This window comes from Panthera onca, chromosome D4 (genome assembly GCF_046562875.1).
Source record: "Panthera onca isolate mPanOnc1 chromosome D4, mPanOnc1 haplotype 2, whole genome shotgun sequence".
Taxonomy (NCBI): Eukaryota; Metazoa; Chordata; class Mammalia; order Carnivora; family Felidae; genus Panthera; species Panthera onca.
This window is the reverse complement of record NC_138351.1, coordinates 57,438,226-57,451,046: the sequence shown is the minus strand read 5'-3', so window position 1 is coordinate 57,451,046 and position 12,821 is coordinate 57,438,226. Positions and strand designations below refer to the sequence as shown.

Sequence of the window (12,821 nt, the reverse complement as noted above, 5' to 3'; positions counted from 1 at the left end):
GCTCCCCCAACCTACCTGGCATGCTTCCCAGGTCTCTGTCACCCAGTATCCCATCGACATTCACCCCAGCTGGCCCTCACCTGGGGACGCAATTGCTGCAGAAGCAGGAGGGACTCATGGGACAAGAAGTCAGGCCACTCTATGTGTCCTCGATGTTCAGGGTCCAGGGCTGCAAACTGGCGGGCTGCCTGCTCCTCTTGCTCCTCGCTTAGAGCCCTGTCACTGTCCCCCCGCTTTGCTGCTTGGTGGCGGTAGCGCAGGAAGTCCTCCAGTGTCAGGGAGCAATCTGTGGGAGGCACCCCATGCTAGCCATGCCCACCCTTTCCTCAGCCTCTGGGGCATCTCCATTCACCCCTAGGCTACCCTCCAGAGCCCCTACATCCATAGCTTTTGTGGAGTCTTTTTCTCCCATAGCCAGGATAACTGAGGCTGTGGTGGGTGGGGGGAATGGGTAGGTGTGTGGGTGCCCCTGCTGGCCAACAGGGACCTATTTACCCCTACCCTCCAAATTCCAGAATACTCCTTTTATGGTTCATCCTAGAAAGTATGGAGGAAAAATGTGCCAGCCCCTCTGCATCTGACAGCACTGTGCAGCCTTACCAGGGATGACTTTACACTGCTGAAAGGTCTCTGTGAGGCTGTACATTTCCTCCTCAGTTAGCAGCAAGTTGAGGTTGTCCTGAAAAAAGAGAAGAGCTGAGTCAGTGGCCATATAGACCAGCAAGAAAGAAAAGCCAAGGATCAAGAAGGATGGAAATAGTATTTCAATTTGAAGGCAATTCTGGGATCATCTAATCCCAGCCTCTAATCAGAATCAAGGAGACTGAGTTTCTAGAAAGGGGAAAGGACTTGCTCAGAGTTGACCAACTCTGTGGCAGAATCTTCCCCAGAAGCCTGGTATCCTGATTCTAGACCTGAGTCCCTTTTACTAAGACAGGAGTTTAAAAATTATTCTGAGATACCCTAGGGATTCCTTGGAAGTGCCTTAGGAAGCTGCTTCAAGGGAAAAGGGGACTAGTGAGTGGGCAAGGTTGTGAATCCCCAACTCCATCAACCGCAGCAGCTCCATCTTTATTCATTTTATGTACCTGGCTTCTGTGTTAGACTGTGCTCAAAGAGGATTTCAGTTAAAAAAGAAGTTTAATTCTAACTGATCCTAGTAGGCTGTATTACTTTAAATAATCCATAACGGTTTTAAAAGAGATGACATAATGACAAAGTCCCTAAAACCAAATGAGTTCTTTTTGTGGTGCCATAGAAGCTTTAATTCTAAAACAGCACTGATATGTTATTTTGTTAACACTTATATACAGTTTTATAGTCTTTAAATTATCAAAGATTCTCTCTAGTAGGTTATTTCTCTCCTAAAATACCAGCAAAGAACAGGTACAGACATATCATGAGTATTCATTTGCGGATTTCATAAAGAACTCAAACAATTCTTTCAATAAATGTGGTGTAACACTGTGAGATGTTCAGCGGGGCAGGAGTGTAGGGTGTGTGTGTGTGTGTGTGTGTGTGTGTGTGTGTGTAAGGAAAATAAAGAGGAATGATAAAAGATAAGGGACAGGTAGGCCAAAGCCTGACTGTGAAGTGCCTCAAATGCCCTTTATTTAAGGGCCTCAAATTCCCTTTATTTCTGAGCCTTTATTCAAATGAGCCTTTATTTGGGGGCAAAGAGGAGTCACCAAATGTTTTTTTTTTAATGTTCATTTACTTTTTAGAGAGAAAGAGAGAGAGAACAAGCAGGGAAGGGGCAGAGACACGGGGACAGAGGATCCAAAGTAGGCTCTGCACTGATAGCCGAGAGCCTGATGCGGGGCTTGAACTCACAAACCATGAGATAATGACTGATCTGAAGTCGGACACCTAACTGACTGAGCCATCCAGGGGCCCCACCAAATGGTTTTTAAGGGCAGAGCACCATGGTCAGCTCTTTGCTGTATGGAGAATGAATTAGAGGGGCAAAGTCTAGATGCATGGAGAAGTTAGTTGGCTGTCACTATAGTGCAGGTAAAAAAAGATGAGTGGCTAAACTAAGACTTGAGCATGGAGAAGAGAGGAGAGATTGGAGGTATTAGGAGACAGAATCACTTACTGGATGTAAAGGATGAAAGAGAGAAATGAGTTGGTGTTGGTACCTGGGGAGTGGTGGTGGTGGTATTACTATTGACAGAGGCAATAAATGGATGGAGAACAGGTTTTGGGGAAAAGGGGAGTTCGTTTTGGGGCATGCTGAATGTGAAGTACCTGTGAGGCAACAAGATGGATGTAAATCCAAGAGATAAGAAATTCAGGTCTGGACACAAAGGTTTGGGAATCATTAGTGTTTAGACAGTAGCTGTAGCCACTGAAGTGGATGAAGTAACCCAGGCAGAGAGTGTGTACAATGAGAAAAGATAAATGTAACAACAGAGCCCCAAGAAAGCATTTAGGACTGCAGCAAGAAATTAACTAAAGTCATTCAGAATGGTCAGAGAAGATAGGAAGAGTATCAGTAGAGGATACTAGAAGCCAAGAAAAGAGAGTTGCACAATGTAGAAGGTTATATTAACAGTGGTTATACAAATATGATAGGACTTTACTGATTTTCTATTTTCTCTAGTTTCCATATTTTACATAATAACTCTCATAAATACTCAAATCCCTCCAAAAGAGAAGAGGCAATAAGGAAGTGCTAAATACCCCAGAGAGGTCAAGTAAGAAGATACCTGAGAAAAAGTCACTAGACTTGACAATTAGGTCACTGGTGACTTAAGAAAGAAACAATTCAGCAGAATGATGGATGCAGAAGCTGAATTATAGGTGGGTGAGTAGCCACAAGGAGCTAATGGAGTCTTTTCAAGAAGCCTGGCTACGAAGGGAAGGAAATAAAAGGGAAGAGCTTGGAAGAAGCCTTTGTAAAAAGTCTGGAAAGTGTTAGTAATGATGGTAGGACCATGACAGAAAGCCAAGAAGGGGGCCATATATTCTGGGGTGGGGCTGGGGGTTAGGACAGAGACACCTTCAACCTGGTCCCACATCAGAATACTGCAGAGCAGAGTTGCTGGGAGTGAAAAGGCTGGTGTTTGGAGGGGTGGTGACTAGAGAAGATGGTGTGTAGAGCAGGATCTACCATGACATACTTCAGCTGGGGAAAAGATGTGTAAGTGGCTGGAAATAACTGTCCTATACTTCAATTTTGCTTTCTTCTAGGCAGTAGGAAGAAGAGGGGGGATCTGCCGAGATGTTCCTTATTCTGAAATCCGTGAATAATGAAGATACCTGCAGGATAACAGATCAATAAAGCAAGACTTAAACTCTATTCAGATGTGCTGAGAAATGGATATGAATCTGGCTTTTGTCTTTTTAAAAGTTAGAAGGCATTTATATAGAATTTGCAAAGTTCTGAATCAATAGACTGTTGTTATTTAATTTACATAATGATCATATTAGAGATAAAGAACAAATGCTCCTAAGAATTAGGTGGCAGACCAAACGACAATCTTAGGACTAAGAAGTAAGTGTTCCTATGTTAGAGCCTACACCTATTGGAGGCAAGCTGGTTAGGATTTCAGGTTGGTTTTTCAGATGAGTACAATGAATGACAACCACAGACTTAGAGAGAAAGCACTGTTCCAAACAAAAGACTTTTTAGTAATTAGGCCTCATCCTACCCATTGATTCTTCTAGCTCAGTGGTTCTCAACTGGGGATAAGTTTTCTCCCCTAGGACACGTTTGGGAGTATCTGGAGACATTTTTGGTTGTTACAACTGGGGTTGGGTGCCACTGACATCTAATGGGGGTAGAGGCCAGGGATGCTGCTAAATATCCTACCATGTATACACTCCCCACAACAAAAAATTATGTCCAAAAATGTCATAATGCTAAGGTAGAGAAAGCCTGTCCTCAAGAGAAAGCTTGAGGATCCATGTGTTTACTATTGGAAACCTCTTTAGGTCACTGCCTAGAAACCAGTGTTCCAAGACTGGGTCTCTAGTAAAAGTGCCAAGTTCCCTGCAGTGAGGCAGCCTACTGTCCCTGTAGTCCAGGCTCACACAGTAGTGGCAGCTCCAGCCGGTTTCTGTGTGGGCTGTCTCGGTCACCTCTGCTGCACTATCTCCTTGGATGTAGCCCATGCGGCGCAGGCAGCCATCATGGAAAACCCTGGTGCAGATCCTGCATGGGAAGAGGCTCTCAGCTGTCCAGACCTCACAGACATCACACATCTCATCATTGACAACCTGAGGAAAGGAATAAATAGGGAGTGTATTCATTCCAGTGTAGGCAGCAAGATCCTATGACCACCAAACACAGAACTACCTACACGGGGCTGAGTGTCCCTGGAGAAGCCCAGAGGAACAGCTCCAACTGAAGGCAGTGTTGAGATGATGGAGCTTTCTCTTGGAGAGACAAGAATCAGTAAGCTTTTCCATATGCTCAGGCTTCTGTGATCATGTTTCTGAAGAGGGATGCTACTAGGATTTTTTGGGAAAAAAATCTGTTCTGAAAGACTGTCCCAAGCATTGCAGGACACTTAGCATCCCTGGTTTTCTTGGCATCAAAAACCAGTAGCAATTCCCACTCACTGTGACCTTCTTGAATGCCCACATATTTCTAAATGCCTCCTACAGGGAATACTACTATCCCTGCTATCGTGTCATTCCTTATCACCACTGCCTCATGTCTCTCACAAAACCAATCCAGGATGTAACATTTTTATTCTTGTAGAAGAAATTCTTTAAGATTGTTCTGGACTCAACTGCACCTTTCTGGAGTTCTTTTGTTTTTGAGTCTCATTTTAACTATACTCAGCCCGTCCTATCCTGCTCTCTGATCCTCAGAAAGTCTAAGACTTGAGGATTGTGCCTTAACTGGATACTCACATGTTCTCTGGGCTCCAAGCAGATATCAGGAGGCTTGTCATCATCCAGCTTCCGGGTAGGGCGGATGAACGCAGGGGGCGTGAAACGATTAGTCCTGTCAAACTCCTCAGGCTCCACTCCACGCCCATCTCGGAGCCTCTCCCAGGCTGCACGGTTGACACTGCTCTCTTCTTGGAGCACTGGAGTGCTTGCCTCTGCTTCTTTCTCCTCCTGTACCTCCTGGACAGAGCCCTCTACGGTGCCACGGCGGGACCCTGGAAGCTCACCGGTGCGTCGGATGGAAGGCCTGTCCCGTAGCCCATCCTTGAAGGCAGACACAGCCAAGCTCACCTTCTGCACCTGCTCCACTGTCTGCCGCTTGGACATCAACACCCCCATGGCTCTGTGGACCAAAAAGCAGAGGGGCCCAGACTCAACCAATGGCCATGTTGGGCCAATCAGTTTCAACCATTCACCTAAATGGCAAGATTTTCTGGAGTTTAGTGGCATGGTGAGGTGGAGAGAACACTTGTTAAGGAGTCAAAAGACTCTGCTATTTTTAACTAGCTCTGTGAGTTTGTTTTTCTCATTTATAAAAATGGAAGCTATCTGCCCAGTGCACTTCACAGGGCTGTCATGAGGATAACATTACAAAATGAGCTTAAAAAGTGCTTAGTAGACTGGGAAGTATTCTACAAATGTGAAATTGTATATCTGTCTTTCTTGGTGTCCCAAAGCCAATTAGGTCTAGGGGTCCCACGCCTTTGTTGAGAAAGTTAGAAACTTCAGAGCCCAAGTCTTTCCTCTGCCCCATGAGACGACCCAAGGCTTAAAGCAAGACTGCAGCAATACATTTCAGACTTCTGACAAGAAACACTCCTCCAATAAGTGCTGTGCACAGTGCATCCAGGGATAATCCACATAAAATGCTCATTTTTTCAGTCACAGTGAATGATCTCCTATTTTTAGGGGACTCCTAATTAGATAGGAAACTGTACCACCCGATCCGTATGGTTAAGGTCACAAACAATCCTTTGCCCCCTCTAATTGGTAGCTATGCTTCTTTGTGGGTGTGTTTCTCTTTCATAGACAACCTGACCATTACAAGTGCTAAGGTGCTGCTCACATTTTTAAAACTTCACTGTTTTTTTTTTAATTTAATGTTTATTTATTTTTGAAAGAGAGACAGAGCACGAGTGGGGGAGGGGCAGAAAGAAAAGGAGACACAGAATCTGAAGCAGGGTCCAGGCTCCAAGCTGTTAGGACAGAGCCCAACGCGGGGCTCGAACCCACAAACCACGAGATCTAAGCCCATCAGACACTTAGAACCTATTTGCACCGATCGGTTTGAACCGATTGAGCCACCCAGGCACCCCACTAGTGTTATTTTTTTTAATGAACTGTTCAATAAAACCTTTACAGATTAAGAAGTAACATTATCCCTGCTCTTCCTTTGCAGTACCAGGGTACAGCACTGTTAAGTGAGGGCATGACATGGCACATTGCAAAGCTGGTTTGCTATTTCCTAGCCTGAAAGGTCTTAGTGGAATTCAGCTGGGGAATGCTTCTTCTAAGTAAAGTGAAAAAGAGAGTCCATTTTAGCCTTTTTCTCAATCCATTATAATCAAGGCTTATTGAACAGCACAATGTGCAAAGCACTAACTACTCATCATAAGACATAGAAGACAGGAGAACAGTCTCACCACTAAAGCTACTTAATATCAGAACTCAAAGAAGAGTGAGACAAAGTACTGGAAATGCCTAAAGGGAGGTTAAGACCACACTACTGGGAGTCAAAGTGGACCCTGAAGAACGGGTAGGAAGCTATTTTCAGTTTGTGTGGGTGAAGAGGTGGCAAAGGGTAGGAGGAAAGGTTAGGGCCAATTAGAAGGCTACTATAATAGTCCAGGCAAGATGTAGAGGATTTAAACTGAAATGATGACAGCAAGAATAATGCTGACGGAGTCTATTTGATACCCTGGAAACAAAATTAGAGAAATTGGTAACTGACTAGATAAAGGGTAAAGGGAGAGAGGGCAGTTTTACGTTCATTTATTTCCCAGCTTTATTGAGATATCATTGACATACAACACGATATAAATTTAAAGTGTACAACGTGATGATTTGATACTTATATATCGCAAAAATGTTTACAATAAGGCTAGTTAACACATCCTTTACCTCACATAATTACCATTTTGTCATTCTTATATTAAGAACATTATAGCTCTACTCTTGTAGCATCTTTCAAATATACAAAATAGTATTAACTATGCTCACCTTGCTGTACCTGAGATCCCCAGAACTTACTTTATAACTGAACGTTTGTACCCTTTGACCAGTGTTTCCCCATTTCCCCCTATCCTCAGCCTTTGGCAACCATAATTGTACTCTGTTTCTATGAGTTCAATATTTTTAAAGTTTTATTTATTTTTGGGGGGGCAGAGAGGGAAGGAGAGGGGCAGAGAGAGAGAGAGAGGGAGAGAGAGAGAATCTCAAGCAGCCTCTGTACTGTTAGCATGGAGCCTGATGTGGGGTTTGAACTCATGAACCTCAATATCATGACCTAAGCTGAAATCAAGAGTTGGATGCTTAGATGGCAAACAGACACATGAAAAGATGCTCAACATTGCTCATCATCAGGGAAATGCAAATCAAAACCACATTGGGATACCACCTCACACTGGTCAGAGTGGCTAAAATTAACAACTTGGGAAACAACAGATGTTGGCGAGGATGTAGAGAAAGGGGAACCCTCTTGACTGCTGGTGGGAATGCAAACTGGTGCAGCCACTCTGGAAAACAGTATAGAGGTTCCTCAAAAAATTAAAAATAGAATTACCCTAAGATCCAGCAATTGCACTACTAGGAATTTATCCAAAGGATATAGGAATGCTGATTCAAAGGGACACATGCACCTGAATGTTTATAGAGGCACTATCAACAATAGCCAAATTATGGAAAGAGCTCAAATATCCATCAACTGAATGGATAAAGAAGATGTGGTATATATATATATATACAATGGAATACTACTTGGTGATGAAAAAGAATGAAATCTTTGCAACAACATGGATGGAACAAGAGGGTATTATGCTAAAGGAAATAAGTCTGTCAGAGAAAGACAGATATATGATTTCACTCATATGTGAAATTTGAGAAACACAATAGATGAACATAGGGGAATGGAAGGAAAAATAAGATACAAACAGAGAGGGAGGCAAACCGTAAGAGATTCTTAAATATAGAGAACTGAGGGTTGATGGGGGTGGGTGGTTGGGGGGACAGGGAAAATGGGGGATGAGCTTGAGGAGGGCACTTGTTGGGATGAGCACTGGGTGTTGTATGTAAGTGATTAGTCATGGAAAACTACTGAAGTAGACCATACTGTATGTTAGCTAAGTTGGCAAAAAAAAAAAGAGTTGGATGCTTAACCAACTGTACTCAGGTGCCCTGAGTTCAAGGAATTCAGTGTTTTTAGATTCCCTGTATTTGAAATCATACAGTATTTTATTCAGCTTTTCTCTGACTGATTTACTAAGAGGGCAGGAGGGTTTGTTTGTTTTTCTGTTTTTGTTTTTTACTGACAGGGAAGTTTGAAATCAACTAACTAGTGGAATTTAAGAAACAAAATAACTTGTTCTAGTTCTGGATCTGCTGTGATCCAGGACACCTTCCTTTACTGCCTTGGGCTTTAGCTCTCTGTTAATGATCATGTTTGGATTATGTAGTCTTAAACATTTATAATGTTCATGTTCTTTTATCATATTCTTTTACAAGTAACCCAAACAGGTATCTAGTCTGGGTGGGCCTAGGAGTAGAGAGGAAAATGTGTGTATGTTAGTGCTTTTGCTGAGGCTATGGATCCAGAGTATTCTTGAAGAGGCTGGGTCTACAGTCTCCAGACACTGCTCACATGCCTCAAGAGCACCAGCTGTGCTATGGATAGGTAGGAAGCAAGTCTCCCACTTACAGCAAGAGGTACAGACACACCACACCAAGAGGGAGAATGTAAAACTGACACACAACCCTTTACTGCAGACCTTCTTCACGATCAATTATTTCCAAGGCTACAGGGTTTTCCTCAGAAAACTTTCATGGTATGTTTTTCAAAAGTTTTGACTGTGACCCATAGTAAGAAATATAGTTTATGATGTGACTCTGTAGACATATGGTTATAAACATGTATTCATAAATCTAGAACTGAACCTGTAGTTTTGTGAAACAATCCTACTTATACTACATGTGATGCCCCCTGATATTTTCTATCCTTTCTATCCTATTTCATTAAAACAATCCTGATAGTGACTCTCCCAAATGATTTCATGACTTCGCAATGAGTCTGGACCTGCGATTTGAAAAATACAGCCTTTGAATAATTTTACATTTTTGATTAGAGAACCACATTTTTGTCTTTTGATTTAAAGATGGTTACTTCTAAAAGACAAGGACAACATTGTGGAATAGTAAGCTTTCCCCGTGACTGCTGTGGTACAAGAACAGAATTCTCAAGCTTGTTTTAAGAGTCTGTGGTTCTAGGGGGTGCCTGGCTAGCTCAGTTGGTGGAGTATGCAACTCTTCAACGTTTTTTTTTTTTTTTTTTTTTTTTTTTTATTTATTTTTGGGACAGAGAGAGACAGAGCATGAATGGGGGAGGGGCAGAGAGAGAGGGAGACACAGAATCGGAAACAGGCTCCAGGCTCCGAGCCATCAGCCCAGAGCCTGACGCGGGGCTCAAACTCACAGACCGCGAGATCGTGACCTGGCTGAAGTCGGACGCTTAACCGACTGCGCCACCCAGGCGCCCCTGCAACTCTTGATCTCAGGGTTGTTTGAGCCCCACACTGGGTGTGGAGCCTATTTAAAAAAAAAAGTCTGTGGTTCTAAAACTGATGGTTGCCAGAGGGAAGGTGGATGAGGAAATGGGCAAAATAGGTGATGGGGATTAAAGAGTGCACATGTCATGATGGGCACTGGGTGATGCATGGAATTGTTAAATCACTATATTGTTCACCTGAAACTAATATAATACTATGTTAAGTATACTAGAATTAAAATAAAATGATATAAAAGAGTCTGTGGTTCTAACAGAGATGGACAGCTACTAACATATCTTTGACTGAAGAAGACCCTACTGAGAGGCTGATCCTCTTTGACTTGTGCATAAAGGTAAAAGAATATTTACCGGCTAATTTTTTTACAATTATAAAAAGGTGGAAATAATGTCAATAGGAGGATTATTTAAAAACCTGTGATATATTCATGCCATAAATAAAGAGAAAAAACTGATTTAATCCAATAGAACACAAAGATCGGAGCAATGATTCTCACTGGCTGGATCCTGGGGGCAGGTGGGGGATATATATCTGAACCCCAGGAGGAGAGAAGATAGAAGAAGTGAATAAATTATAATACATATTTATATCTGTAAAGCAATTATTAAAGTCATCACTTTTTTTTTTTTTTTTTTTAAATAGACTACAAAACAGCAGAGCTTGACAGTGTCCTCTTGGTTCTTCGGGAGATACAAAAAGTACAATTGGGGGCAGCCTCCTTCCAGAAGTTGTATTATAAATTTTAGGGATTAGTTATAAGACATTTAGGTTTCTTAGCAAGAAAGTATAGGTTGAAACAAAGTTGAGAAATGCTTATTTGGAGACCTAAAATAACTATACGAAAGTCATTTTTTTAAGAATGATTCATTGGAGGAAAATCAATGGTATGCATTTGGTTCCCACTGGCTTTTTCAGATAATGCAGTAAGAGTTCTCAGCAAAGGCCAGCCAATGAAGAGGGCTGCTCTATAAGTGAACTGACTCATTAATAGTGTATCAGCAAATTAACCACAGGCATCTCCCAACACATTGTAGTCCTGCTACAACCCATTATTCTCTGTAAGGATAACAAGAATCACTATTAAGCTATCTCAACTGTTAATGATGTCACTGCAGTGGTTTGGAGAGTTTATCTTTAAAGGAACTTCAATGAAGACTGAAGATGACATCCACCAGCAAAACAAACATAAAAACAAATTAAAAACCACTTTCCATCCCTGACCACAGGATCCTGGAGTACTTCTATTGCTTTTACCTGAGATGGTTCAGTTTTCTAGGCCACTTTATGTCCATAAGGGAGGAAAATGTAGAGCAGAACCATTAAAAAGAAACCGCCAAAATCCAAACAAGGCCCAAAGTCATTTTGAATAAACATGACTTTGATTTTAAGAGTAAACTGTGAGGACACAATAGAAGTAGGCTTCAAAGAGTGAGGTTTAAACCCTTAATGCGTAACAGAGAGGACCAAACCTGTATACAAAAGACACCTTGATTAAAAGCAAGTGTGTTGAAATATCCATGATGTGCACCTGGGTGTTTGAGAAATTAACAAAATCAGCTCTAATTTCTAGAGAAACAAGTGGTAGTGATTAGTGATGGGTAAAAACAAATGCCTGCTGAGAAAAACCTGGCCCTTCCTGTGCTGGAAGAAGTCCTAGGAAGAAGAGTGAGTTAAAAGGAAATCAAGTTGTAAAGATTCCACAAATGGTAACTAATGATTACTTCTTTGGTTGATGGGTGGAATTGGGTTTTCCACCTCCCTAACAAAGATGAAAGAAGAATAAAAAGACATTGTCTCAAGAATGATGTTACTGCCAGAGAATTTGTGGTATCTAAGGAAGGCTTGGAAAATAACCTCAGACGGCAGGAGCAGGGGGGTGGTGAATAACAGGGACAAGAAGGTAGAATAGAGCTGTTTGGCTATATGATCTGGAGGAAATGAAAACAGATGACAAAACCAAAATCCTTCTTTGGGTAAGAGAAGTTGGTCTAGATGTATTTGTCAGGCAGTAAGACATATGTGGGCAGCTTGGTGTGTGTACGAGACACACCCATTCTCTGCAGAGCACATGCTTAGAACACAGTGATAATATTTATAAGGGCAAAGTAGTGAGAGTAAGAGGAGGAAGGGTTGCTTCATAGAAGGAGCTGGTGGAGAAGTAAGGAAGGGGAAGGCAGCTAGGGAACCACTTCCCAAGCTCTCTATAAAGATTTGTACCTATGAGAAGACTGGGAAATAGCCCTCCTAATAATAGGCAGGAGTCTCCTCATTTGGCATGCTAAATGTAAGGTACATTTACTGTACTTGCTTTCATCGGATTCTTTTTTTATTTTTATGAAAAATTTTTTAATGTTTATTATTTTTGAGAGAGGGAAAGAGAGAGCGCACGCATGCAGGGGAGGGGCAGAGAGAGAGGGAGACACAGAATTGGAAGCAGGCTCCAGGATCTGAGCTGTCAGCACAAAGCCCCGATGCAGGGCTCGAACTCACAGACCATGAGATCATGACCTGAGCTGAAGTCGCCCGCTTAACCCACTGAGCCACCCAGGGGCCCCTGATTCTTTTTTTAAAATTAATTTTGTATCCTGTGACTTTACTGAATTCATTTATCAGTTATAGTAGTTTTTTGGTGGAATCTTCAGGGTTTTCTATATATAATATCATGTCATGTGCAAATAGTGTAAGTTTTACTTCTTTACCAATCTGGATGCTTTTTATTTCTTTCATCTGATTCTTGATATAGGGCTGGCAACTGTTTGAAAAAAGCTCAAAAGCATCTAAAAGTGATTGCTTAGAGGTTATGAGGGCTTTCCTAGGTTGCAAAAAGGCAAAGAAAACCTCTGAGTGGAGGGACAAAGGAAAATAACCAGAAAGTGGGTTGAACAGGTGGAAAAAGGAATTTCAGGTTTCCAGTGATATCAAAAGAGAAAAAAATTTATATGGTTCCCATGGTCTTCCACAGAGCATGGGTTCTATAAATCTTTGTTAAATAAATGTTGCAGAGATGACTGAACAACATAAGAAGTTTGTTTGAGATCATGGTGTCAGTACCCTTTCTCTTCCTCAACATTGTCCAGAGAGACAACTAAATCTTCAGAACTCAGTTCTAAAAACTACAGAGTCATCCGCTCATCTCATCAT

The 12,821-nt window shown here is 42.0% G+C and overlaps 1 protein-coding gene across 4 annotated transcripts in view; it reads right to left on the bottom strand.

The window, feature by feature from the left end:
• Window positions 1-12,821, bottom strand: part of PHF24 (PHD finger protein 24) — a 197,998-nt gene that overhangs the window by 1,824 nt on the left and 183,353 nt on the right. For 3 of the 4 annotated variants that reach the window (XM_081790905.1, XM_078436724.2, XM_078436723.2), the window contains exons 2-5: window positions 4,867-5,248; window positions 4,039-4,224; window positions 601-679; window positions 81-286 (exon numbers count right to left, since the gene is read on the bottom strand). In XM_081790905.1, the coding sequence (XP_081647031.1) occupies window positions 81-286; window positions 601-679; window positions 4,039-4,224; window positions 4,867-5,244 (849 nt within the window). In that variant the 5' untranslated portion in view covers window positions 5,245-5,248. Of the gene's footprint in view, window positions 1-80; window positions 287-600; window positions 680-4,038; window positions 4,225-4,866; window positions 5,249-12,821 lie in introns of those variants that run through there. The other variant, XM_060609412.3, reaches the window with a different exon arrangement.